Source organism: Gobio gobio, assembly GCF_949357685.1.
Source record: "Gobio gobio genome assembly, chromosome: 21".
Lineage (NCBI taxonomy): Eukaryota > Metazoa > Chordata > Actinopteri > Cypriniformes > Gobionidae > Gobio > Gobio gobio.
The window spans coordinates 21,421,898-21,434,641 of NC_137117.1; the positions used below are offsets into that span (position 1 = coordinate 21,421,898).

Below are 12,744 nucleotides of genomic sequence, written 5' to 3' on the forward strand. Positions count from 1 at the left end.
CCTGTTATTTAATTGTGGGTTCAACAAGCAGTTTTTGAGATTTCAGACATGACTTGGCCACTGAGTGAACAAACTTTCCTTGAAAGGGACTTTGGTACAAGTCCAAGCTCTCTAAGTACATTCATTATTATTGTAATGTTATATGCTCCTTTGAGATGTGAGCTAATTTAACTTCATCTCTCGTGACGCTTTGCAGACTCTGCTCTGGGCTGGTGCCACCGAAGATGAGCCACGATATCAAGGTCCCACCCAGACTCCAGCCTAATCAACAACTTTTTGTGAAATAAACAGTTATGGAAATGTGGAGATTAAAGTTAGAGCTCCAATCTTCTCCCGAAGTTTCCAAAAAAGGTCCATTAGAGCCTCAGTGACTACTTCACTCAGAGAAGCTGTCAATCACAACGTTACACCCCCGTTTTTATAGCATCAAATAACTAACTAAAACCAAACTTATTTTAAGAACAAACACTTTAACTAATATCATCGTGATTAAAACAGCCTAAAATGACAGAAATTATATTTGGAAAATGTTTAATTTGTCTATGTCCCATTACACTTCATGGAGGGGACGGGCTTTGTGACCTATAGCCTACTGCTTCCAATCACTTGGGGGCGATTGAGAAGCTTTGGCTTCAGTTTTCAGGACTCGTGTGACAGGCTTGATTTTGACTGGTGAAACGTGGAGACAATAAACACACGATTATTACGTCAATATATGGTTTATGTGTGTTTTTCAAGCCATCTCTGGGTATTTTCATAACAATAAAGTATATGAATAATGCAGTACTAATTGACATAGCCTTTAATACAGTATAGAAACTATAAAATATATTTTCTAATTCTTACTTTATTTATTTATTATTCATTTTTCTTTATTATGTGATCTACATTCTCTTGTACATAACTCTTTACATTGTATAAAATCCATGATGACAATGCACATAAACCAATTATAAAATTGGCATTAGGAAATCATAAGAAAAATATTTTAAGATACAAATGAAAGGTTATTGTTCAGCAGTGTCTCTTGATATTTTAGCCAATTAAAAAGCAATACATAAGAAAAAAAATTGGTATTACACTTGACATTTCTGTCCCCCTCGCTTTTGAGATGATGGCTACGCCCCTGATGTGACCTGTGTCATGTTTTCAGGATCAATGACCCCTGACTGAACATAACAGATAAAAGGTGATAACTGTCCCCAAGATGCTTAATTTTCACAGAGCCTGACTCACTGAGATCTGCAGTGAAATCCCCTGTATGCACTATTCTCTGTGGCCTGCACCTGTCACACACATCTGTCTAACTGCATGGGATGACAGTGAGCAGGACGCTAGCAAACCAGCTAAAACTTTTTCCAAAACAACATGGGACAGCCAGATTATGATCATATCAATAATTAAAACGTGACAACTTGTGCGTTTACTGTGCAGGTCCACGGCCAAAAAATCACAATACATGTTGCTAACTGGAGGGATTTTATCAACTACCTGATTTTGCTGGTCAGGTTGGTCCGAGGATGCCATCTTCTCAGAGCTACTACTAGCCAGGAAGCTAACGACGCTAACGGTTCAACTGTGCTCCATTGCTTTAGTCTGAACCACAGACATTCTTCTCTCAATGACTCTGGTCTGAACTAGAGATACGAAGTTCGAGTCAGTCCGTTGTTTTGAACAGTTCGTTTCCAAGAGCCAGTTCAAAGTGATGATTATTTTACCAAGAGTTCAGTCCGCTTTTGGGAATCGGTTTAATTGATTCACTAAAATGATTTAATCAAAAGAACGATTCGTTCACATTGCAAGGGCACATGCTGTTACAATTCGTGGTCAAAACACGGAAGCCAAAATATGTTAATTTGAATTCGAGAGATACAGTCAAACAGATGGTGAGGATATTAAGTGTAATTTATGATTTATGAGTATTTGGACACACAAATAACAGCCAAGAACAAAGCGTGAGGCACTGAAGATACTAAATTATGGACATAATCATGACAGAATTAAAAGTATGTAAAGTGTGTAACATTAGTCGACAGAAGTGTTATGGGCTGGCTGTGACCTCTCTGGATCAACTCAAATTAAAAGGTGGGTTTGAAAATTAATAAATAAATAAATTCACCCTGAATTTAAGTGAAGGTTTGTATGCCTTCTTGTGATATCTAAATCTACCAGTAATACAAAAATAATAATTTGTGAAATGTTTTTTATACAATAAGCCCATGTGTACATAATTTCGTTCATTTTGTAGCATAGCTCATTATCTATATATAATAATAATAATCATGCACTATGTAAATAGCCAAATAAGCTGGCATGGCTTTAAAAAGCAAGCAAACAAACAATCTAATGAATAAATCCAATAAGCCCATACTCATTTCTAAAGGTTGACAGTTCATCCTATGCTCTATTTGTCATTTGATGCATTCTCTTCATCTCTCACAGGGGGTGAAGCTCTAGGGTTTAGTCCCAGTGCATCAGTCTCAGTGGTGCTAGAAGAAGATGGGACCATCGTAGAAGACGAGGCTTACTTTCTGTGCCTGCCTGCAAATACAAAATTCATGCTGCTGCGTGCCAATGAAATATGGAGGCATACTCATCAAAGTGAGATATAGCCTATTCCTAGATGTTTTTATTACTATTTGTTCAGCTCATCATTACTAATCTAAACTGATCTGTTTCATGTAGTTGATGGAGGGACAGCACTGCCTTGCAGAGAGTCTGCTAGTCTGGAGGTAGATGGGAAGGACGAGGTTGATGGGTTTGAATCTTGGCACAGTTTGGCAGAGCGGCTCAGACAGGACTTGGCCAGTATTATCCTCATGTCCGAGGCAGATTTACAGGTCTGCTTGATTCTGGCTTTTTATTTTGTGACATATCTGACCTCTGTCATTTACATGTATGATTATGTTGTGTAAATAGCCAATTTTTTAATGTGGTTTTCGGAGAATAATTGTTTAAAAATGTGTTCCAGAGTTTGATTGATGTGCCATGCTCAGATCTGGCTGCAGCGTTGGACTTCTCACAGCAGAAAACCCAGGTCCTACAGGACACGCTGCAGAGAATGCTGGACCGCAGGGAAGAAGAGAGACAGTCCAAAGAGTTACTAAGGCTCTATTTGAAAGCCGTGGAGCGAGAAGGCACCTTGGACCCACAAGAAGAAAGTAGGAATATGTTTAAAGATGCCATATTATGCTAGCCTAGAAATCTAGACGCACCCTAGCGCCAGCAAATCTAATTTGCAGTCAGGGTAGTCTAGCAACTCTCCGTTGGCTTGCGAGCTGGAAAAACCAAACTCTTTATAAGAGTTGCGGCGGTTCCGTGTGCTACTCGTAAACAAAGAAGCTGGCGAACAGTTGTCTTTCGAATCGGCTTTGGCCGCGACTCTGGAAGACCTCTTTTCTTCGAGAAAAGAACAAAGAACGGCACTGAAGTCATTCTTAAAAAAGGAAGATGTGTTCTGAGTTTTGCCAACCAGATACGGCGAAAGTTTAATCTATCAACTAGCTCCGCTTCACCTTCTTCGTTGCTCTGGTTGGTTGTAGCGCTATCCTATTGCGTGCAGAGGGACTTTGAAAGACAACCGTTTATCCCGCCCCTCGGATTGAGCCCTGCCAATGGTGTGTTCCCAGACCCAACATCTTGATGTGGGTCTGGCTTGTCAGGCTAATATTATGCCCTTTTACAAAGTCTTAATTTTGTTTTTGGGGTCTACTAGAATAGGTTTTCATGCTTAAATTATTCAAAAACAATATTTTCACATAATTTACACGAGCCGCTTTTCCACCTTCAGGAGAACGCCATTCTCGGTGCTTAACTATTCCTTTCTGTGCCGATCCGACCTAGCCGATACGGATATGGTTTCATTTTCCACTGTTGGACTGATAACAGAGCTCTTTGGATTGTAATATCAATGCATCAGTCTTTGCCTTGGTAAAGTGTTCACAGAAGATATGAGATGTAAATAGTGACCATGCTATGGAGAATGATCAGATATTTCTTTTAATTTTATTATTAACTTGCGGTAACTCCGCTCAAATACCGCACTTCGCCAACTACAGAGAAACTGGCAGCCAGGCAACAGACAAGTGGCCAATCCTGAGTGACAACATCACTGCACGCATTCTACCAGCATGGTTAGCCAACCGCGCTGAAAATTCCAGGCCGAGAACAGGTTGTAATAGTGCCGCACCGAACCAAGCTCGATGGGGACATAGAACTGTATCCGTTCCTTACTGTTCGGCTATTGTTGCATCCAGGGCTTGACATTAAAATTTTTACTCACCAGCAACTGTGGCTAGTGGGTTTCCAAAGTTAGTCGGCATTTTCACTGGCCACAATTTTGACCGATACCATGGGGAAAAACTGCAATATAGATATTTTTTATATTATCGTATAATTTGGCAGCAGGAATATTAGACTGCTGTCACTTTAAGACCTGACGCACCAATCCATTATACTGTTACACATGCGTTTACGTTCACTTAAAACATAACTGACTGTATTTACATGAATCCTCACCAAGACTGGCATTTTGACTTTATTTTGTGTGTATTTGACTGTTTAAACGCAATAAGCAGCGGAAAATAACTAAATACAGCTCTGAGAGGTGGTTATGTGCGCGCACTTTGAACAATTGAAAACTGTATTATATATAAAATTCAACCAGCCAAAGTGGCTAGTAGGAGTGACTGCGCTACACGCCAATCCACCCACATTTGGCGGGTGTTGATGTCAATCCCTGGTTGCAGCACCTCTCTTCCCAGTCTGACAGTAATGCTCTGTTTAGTTCCAGGCTCTATGAAGCCCCTTCCTTCCGAAAAGTGCAGTGTGCACTGGATGATTGGCTGCTTCAAGCGCATGTTTCAGAAATGTCACGCCCCTTACCATAATGCAAGTTTCAACACACTGCTAACACAACTCTGCCAGGCTTCACCCCCTTTTTGAGTATGCCTTGGTTGGAAATATTTAAATGAGGTATATTGTGACATGCACGTTCGTGGAAGAAAACTGATGACTACATTGGAGTTTTTTTAGGGAGTTCAGAAACAGTGCTTACTGATATAGACTAGAGAATAACTCCCTTTGGAGTGGACTTTGTGCTTTGTAACTTTGCAGACCTTTTTCATGCTCAAACAGCAACATTACACACTAAAGAAAGTAGAAAATATAAAAAAGCATAATAGGCCCTCTTTAAATCAAATATTAGAGAGTAAGATCACCAAGTAAACAGTGACATCAGGTTATTTACTGTGTTGCTTTGACTCTGCTGCCACTAGATGGTGTCGCTGAGCTATTTCTTAATATTGTACCAGTTCATACACGTTCATTTTATCAGTACTTGGTGGAATGAAGAAAAGTAGCAGCTTGGATGATCAACAGCTTATCTAATGTCGTGACAGCCCTAATCTTTCCAACGCTTTTGGGATGTTAACCACTGTCATTGCTGCAGGTGCTAAACTAGATGAGACAGATGGGGTGCAGGCCGCAGCAGGGTTCAGCTCCACAACGCTAATGGTTCTGAAGGACAAAAAATACCCAGAGACCAGACTGTCCAATGAAGAGCTACAGGTATGATATCCAACCACAACAGTGTTGTAAGATCTTCCACAATTTCATAAAGTCTGCATGAAACAGAAGTTGCGATTAGTCTTTTTTAGTCTTTGAAACATTTCTCGAACAAGAAAAAAAAAAGTAGGGCGGGACTTGATTTGATTGAATTGATTGTATGGTTGTGGTTTGCTAATGCTGGGAGTGACAGCTTGTCCTGCCCTTACACCAGTAAACACGTCATCAGAGAAGAGATGTCACTGCAAGAGGGAGGGGAAGTTTTTTTGATTAAAGAGTATGGCCTTCAAATTCATGTACCCTACATACATGTGAAGGCCAAGTATTGGTAACCTTGCTCAAGAGCACCTCAGCCAGTTTGACTCTCTAACCATTAGGCCACGACTATTTTACTCTAGAGTTCACAACCCATTCTATTTCTGTAATCTGACATATTTCAGAGTGTAACAGGATATTCAACAAAAAAAAAAAAGGCAGGACTTCATTTTATCCATGAACTGATTGGATTGTGAAAAGTAGGATTGACATACTTTAGGGTCAACTTTGATCATGTTGACTGAACATTTTTATACAGTGAGGAAAATAAGTATTTGAACACCCTGCTATTTTGCAAGTTCTCCCACTTAGAAATCATGGAGGGGTCTGAAATTGTCATCGTAGGTGCATGTCCACTGTGAGAGACATAATCTAAAAAAAAAAAATCCAGAAATCACAATGTATGATTTTTTTACTATTTATTTGTATGATACAGCTGCAAATAAGTATTTGAACACCTGAGAAAATCAATGTTAATATTTGGTACAGTAGCCTTTGTTTGCAATTACAGAGGTCAAACGTTTCCTGTAGTTTTTCACCAGGTTTGCACACACTGCAGGAGGGATTTTGGCCCACTCCTCCACACAGATGTTCTCTAGATCAGTCAGGTTTCTGGCCTGTCGCTGAGAAACACGGAGTTTGAGCTCCCTCCAAAGATTCTCTATTGGGTTTAGGTCTGGAGACTGGCTAGGCCACGCCAGAACCTTGATATGCTTCTTACAGAGCCACTCCTTGGTTATCCTGGCTGTGTGCTTCGGGTCATTGTCATGTTGGAAGACCCAGCCTCGACCCATCTTCAATGCTCTAACTGAGGGAAGGAGGTTGTTCCCCAAAATCTTGCAATACATGACCCCGGTCATCCTCTCCTTAATACAATGCAGTCGCCCTGACCCATGTGCAGAAAAACACCCCCAGAGCATGATGCTACCACCCCCATGCTTCACAGTAGGGATGGTGTTCTTGGGATGGTACTCATCATTCTTCTTCCTCCAAACACGTTTAGTGGAATTATGACCAAAAAGTTCTATTTTGGTCTCATCTGACCACATGACTTTCTCCCATGACTCCTCTGGATCATCCAAATGGTCATTGGCAAACTTAAGACGGGCCTGGACATGTGCTGGTTTAAGCAGGGGAACCTTCCGTGCCATGCATGATTTCAAACCATGACGTCTTAGTGTATTACCAACAGTAACCTTGGAAACGGTGGTCCCAGCTCTTTTCAGGTCATTGACCAGCCCCTCCCGTGTAGTTCTGGGCTGATTTCTCACCCTTCTTAGGATCATTGAGACCCCACGAGGTGAGATCTTGCATGGAGCCCCAGTCCGAGGGAGATTGACAGTCATGTTTAGCTTCTTCCATTTTCTAATGATTGCTCCAACAGTGGACTTTTTTTCACCAAGCTGCTTGGCAATTTCCCTGTAGCCCTTTCCAGCCTTGTGGAGGTGTACAATTTTGTCTCTAGTGTCTTTGGACAGCTCTTTGGTCTTGGCCATGTTAGTAGTTGGATTCTTACTGATTGTATGGGGTGGACAGGTGTCTTTATGCAGCTAACGACCTCAAACAGGTGCATCTAATTTAGGATAATAAATGGAGTGGAGGTGGACATTTTAAAGGCAGACTAACAGGTCTTTGAGGGTCAGAATTCTAGCTGATACACAGGTGTTCAAATACTTATTTGCAGCTGTATCATACAAATAAATAGTTAAAAAATCATACATTGTGATTTCTGGATTTTTTTTTTTTAGATTATGTCCCTCACAGTGAACATGCACCTACGATGACAATTTCAGACCCCTCCATGATTTCTAAGTGGGAGAACTTGCAAAATAGCAGGGTGTTCAAATACTTATTTTCCTCACTGTATATGTACTTTCAGTCATATATCAGTAGGGGGCACTCACTCTTTTCAGTGGTATGAACGTAAGACACAGGAGTTTATAACAAAATGATAAGTGTTTTTGTTAAAGATAAATACCTATTAAGTAATCAATATTAATGAAAATAATGATGTAATAAAAACAGGTAAACTTGTGTGTGTTTGGTTAATTAAGAGTACTAATTTAGTATTATTGATTTATTTGTTTATGCAGATGGTGGTGAGGCAGGGACAGGAGGTCATAATGGAGGTGTTGGGCTGGGACATTGAAAGGACATCAGCGCTGGTCCAGGCATGTGAAAGTGAGCTTAGTAAACGCCTACAGCGAGTTCAAGCCCTACAATCCCTCAGCGCTCAAAACCAGACCACTTCACAACCACAAGTTGAGAGAGAGACCCGAGCTAAACGCCACAAAAAACACACACACTGACAATATACAACACATTTATTCTTGGACTACTTAATTGCATTTCATGTAAAAAATATAAACTTGAGCTTAGACATTGCTTTTTGGATACTGGTTCTTTTATAAAATTCTGTTTCTTATCCATTAAGTCATTTAAGCCACCACCAGCTATTCAGGAGATTGTTTGTTGATAACAATCCTATATTATGGAATTTACAAGTTAATTGGTGAAAAAAATAACAATGCAAGTAACCATTTTACTGAAAATCTAATGTTAATCATTATTTCATAAGGGAGTTAAATTATTCATTATTGATTGTACCAAATACAACATATCCAATCTTAATTTAATCACCTGTAATATATGCCGGCACTGGCAGACATGACATTTTAATACCTAATAGAAGCTTTTAATGCTTTATAATATTGCTCAGGGAAGGAATGTATTACAGTGGTATTGCAAGGTTCACTAAATGTGTCAAATTGGAAATGTTAGCAATTAAGCCCATGGGGTGCACATTTTGTTGTGGTACTATTCACAACACTAGTTGAAACGTCAAATGATATAAAAGTATTCTTTTCAGACTTATAATATTTTGACATTTATTTTTAGGCATGAATATAAAGTGTTTAAACGAGTTCCATAATGAATAAAAAAAAAGATTTCAGCTTGTCAGAGAGCATTCAAAATGGTAATGCACGTAGATAAAATTTCCGTTTGTTGATCAACTAATGAAGAGACCTTCTAGTCTGTTCCTATTCACCAAGAATGTCTTGTTAAAGCATCTTTTTTCTGTGCGGATGTAGTACTACCTACGTTCTAATGAGCATGTGTAAGCTTTGATTGGTGTTGGGCGGGGTTGTGAAGCCAGTCGGACTGTCTTGTGGCTGTGATGTACTTTTGAATCCTGGCCATTGTTAGACTATATGCTAGTGATCAGAATATCACTTCAACAGGGATGTAGAGATGTTCCTGAGGAATTCATTAGACTGGTATTTATGTATGCTGACCCCAAGTGAACTGTTCTAGTAATCGGCTTCCTGTCTGAAACCCTTAACAGATGATTTTACGCATTTTTCCTCAGTAATCAGAATAAAGACAAGACTGTAGCAAAGTCATGTCTTTATTTTGATCATACCTTATATTTTTGAGAAGCTTCCTATTTGTGTGTAGTAATTATAGGGTAAGTCTTCATCTGTTTTTCTTTATAATGTGCATTTGACGTATTAGGAAATAAGCAGCAAGATTAAATGCTCTTTTTAAGGAACCTTTTTTATTAGCTGCCACTGATAGTCAGTAAAATGTCAGTGTGCCGCATCAATGTATGACACTGCGACCACCTTGCCCTCACATCATTGAACACTGACCACCGGAAGCAAGCAAATCAACTGTGAATTATGTACTCTCTGCCAGACAAGCGTGACCACAGCTTCAACCGGGGTCTGTTGTTGCATGATGGATTGGCTGTGTCATGCAGGGCACCACCACAGTGCATTGATCATTCACTGAATCCTGCTAGCATACTGAGATTTACAGGTTGACAAATATGTTAAAGAGTCTAGAAAAGCGAGATATCGAATGTGAATACAGAATGAGTTGAAGTAAAGTAAAATATATACATATATATTTAATCCTATGTTTCATATTTGATACATTCATTTCTAAGGAGTATTTAATCATATTGATACAGTAAACATAAGAATATATTTTATTCTTAAACATAAGAATACATTTAATTGACATTTAGAAAATGCTTTTATCCAAACTTACTTACAAATGAGGAGAATAAAAGAAGCAATCAAACCAACAATAGGGCAACAATATGTATGTGCTGTGACTAGTCCCAGTTAGCACAGTAGGTTGCAAGGTTGTTTTTTTAATAGATAAGACTATAGAATAGTAAGTGTTTATACTGTAAGATGAACATTTACTGGACTGATGCAACATGGGTTTACATGAATGAGTATCCATATACAGTGAGGGAAATAAGTATTTGAACACCCTGCTATTTTGCAAGTTCTCCCACTTAGAAATCATGGAGGGGTCTGAAATTGTCATCGTAGGTGCATGTCCACTGTGAGAGACATAATCTAAAAAAAAAAATCCAGAAATCACAATGTATGATTTTTTAACTATTTATTTGTGTGATACAGCTGCAAATAAGTATTTGAACACCTGAGAAAATCAATGTTAATATTTGGTACAGTAGCCTTTGTTTGCAATTACAGAGGTCAAACGTTTCCTGTAGTTTTTCACCAGGTTTGCACAGGAGGGATTTTGGCCCACTCTTCCACACAGATCTTCTCTAGATCTGTCAGGTTTCTGGCCTGTCGCTGAGAAACACGGAGTTTGAGCTCCCTCCAAAGATTCTCTATTGGGTTTAGGTCTGGAGACTGGCTAGGCCACGTCAGAACCTTGATATGCTTCTTACAGAGCCACTCCTTGGTTATCCTGGCTGTGTGCTTCGGGTCATTGTCATGTTGGAAGACCCAGCCTCGACCCATCTTCAATGCTCTAACTGAGGGAAGGAGGTTGTTCCCCAAAATCTCGCAATAAATGGCCCCGGTCATCCTCTCCTTAATACAGTGCAGTCGCCCTGTCCCATGTGCAGAACCCCCCCCCCCCCCCCCCCCCCCCCAAAGCATGATGCTACCACCCCCATGCTTCACAGTAGAGATGGTGTTCTTGGGATGGTACTCATCATTCTTCTTCCTCCAAACACGTTTAGTGGAATTATGACCAAAAAGTTATTATTCTGGTATCGTTTAAAGCCCTTTGAAGTTGCACTGAAACTGTCATTTGGACATTGAACCGTTTGTAGACCATTGAAGTCCATTATATGGAGAAAAACCCTTAATTTCTTTTTGACTGCAGAAAGAAAGACATGGACATCTTGGATGACATGGGGGTGAGTAAATTATCAGCAAAAGTTGATTTAAAAGTGAACTAATCCTTTAATAAATAAATAAGACAATGAACAGGCAATTTAGTAATATGTCTTAAAACAAAAACCCGAGTCTGTGACCGAGACAAGACCAAGACCTTCAAAAAAAAAAAAAAAAGGTCTTAAGTCCGGTCTCAAGACCTAGGCTATTATTGGGATATAGAGTGATACAGGTTATGCATTTTTTGTAGGCTTAAGTAGTCTGTTACTTACAAGCCTATACAAATCTCATTGATTTACATTACAAGCTATCAAAATTCTTACTTTTTTATCTGCAACAAATCGCATATTTCTGCTCAGTTTGGGTCTCTGAATAAAACTGATGTGCTTTTTTCTCCTCAAGTGTGAGCTTCATATTCATAAGCACGAGTGACGCCGGTAATCACCGCCGGTATTCAGAACAACAGCATGTTGCTTTTCTGTATTGAGTAGCTCACATTTTAAACATAATATTTAAAGCAATTTTGTCTATTCCTACTCCACCAATGAAAATAGTTCCATAATAAGTCAAATTAATCAATGTGACAGTGTATAATTTTTTAATGAGTCAGTTTTTCTGAACTAATCTTTGGAGTGAATGATTTAATGAAGAAAGCCAGATTTTTGTTCCTTAATGAATTAGTATTTTTTTTAACAAATCGGTTGAATGAATGAATGACTCACTCATTGTTGCCACCTACTGATATTTTCTGCTAACACCGTCAATTCGATCATAATATCGCGTGGCAGGCAAAAATCATTATAGCAGACATCTAATCAACAAGTGATGCTATCTGAGGTATCGCTCATTTATGTAGCACAAAATTTAAATCATATATAGGTTAAGAGTTTGTTCAAATCCCAAGCAATAGGCTACTAATAGTGATGCGTGTCTCATGCGTGATATTGTTTTGAAGTTATGAATGTATGGTAAATGATGATATGATGATGTTGTTTTGAATGCATGCAGTATTTGCAGTAAAATTTCAGTTGTTCATACCTTCAGTTCTAGCGATAGGACAGAGGTTTAAGTAGGCTTGAGAATGATTAGAACTCCACAGGGCCAAAATAGCACTGGAGAGGTAATTACACCGGGCTGGAGAGACCATACGGTCCCTGCTGATAGAAGACAACAAGAGTAACTCTGAGATCAGATGCATAATGCATAAAAACTTAATGACTGTAAATCATAATGCCTGAGCTTACTTGACTTTTAAACAAACACCTCTACATTAACACCAATGGCTTTATGTAAATGAAACAAGTACTGGGTTATGCCATTTTCAATTTTTGACTAAAGAAAATAATTATGAATCAACGTAAAATAATTCATAATATAGCACACTCTCTTTTGTCTTTTGCTTTTAGGAAACTGCCACTACATAAAAATATAAAGAATATTAGTTTTATTAAAGGCAAGGTAGATTATTTTTTTCCAAAAACATTTGTTGTTATGCTGGTTGAAAGATCTTGATATCAATCACTAAGTTAAGTGGTCTAAATATTTAAGTATTTATACACTATATTGCCAAATATATTGGGACACCCCTCCAAATCATTGGTTCCAATCACTTCCATGGCCACAGGTGTATAAAATCAAGCACCTAGGCATGCAGACTGCTTCTACAAACATTTGTGAAAGAATGGGTCTCTCT

The 12,744-nt window shown here is 38.9% G+C and overlaps 2 protein-coding genes across 2 annotated transcripts in view; one reads left to right on the forward strand and one right to left on the reverse strand.

Annotated features, from left to right (window-relative positions):
• Positions 1-1,656, reverse strand: part of pex14 (peroxisomal biogenesis factor 14) — a 95,183-nt gene extending 93,527 nt beyond the window's left edge. Inside the window, exon 1 of the mRNA XM_079802737.1 lies at positions 1,492-1,656. Within this exon, the coding sequence (XP_079658863.1) occupies positions 1,492-1,527 (36 nt within the window). The 5' untranslated portion in view covers positions 1,528-1,656. The remainder of the gene's footprint in view (positions 1-1,491) is intronic.
• On the forward strand, positions 1,601-10,258 carry dffa (DNA fragmentation factor, alpha polypeptide). The gene is made up of 6 exons (XM_079802738.1): positions 1,601-2,085; positions 2,443-2,601; positions 2,686-2,840; positions 2,972-3,161; positions 5,450-5,568; positions 7,974-10,258. The coding sequence occupies exons 1-6, from the start codon at positions 1,980-1,982 to the stop codon at positions 8,187-8,189; spliced, it is 945 nt and encodes a 314-aa protein (XP_079658864.1). The 5' UTR covers positions 1,601-1,979; the 3' UTR covers positions 8,190-10,258.
• Positions 10,259-12,744: the final 2,486 nt, after the last annotated feature.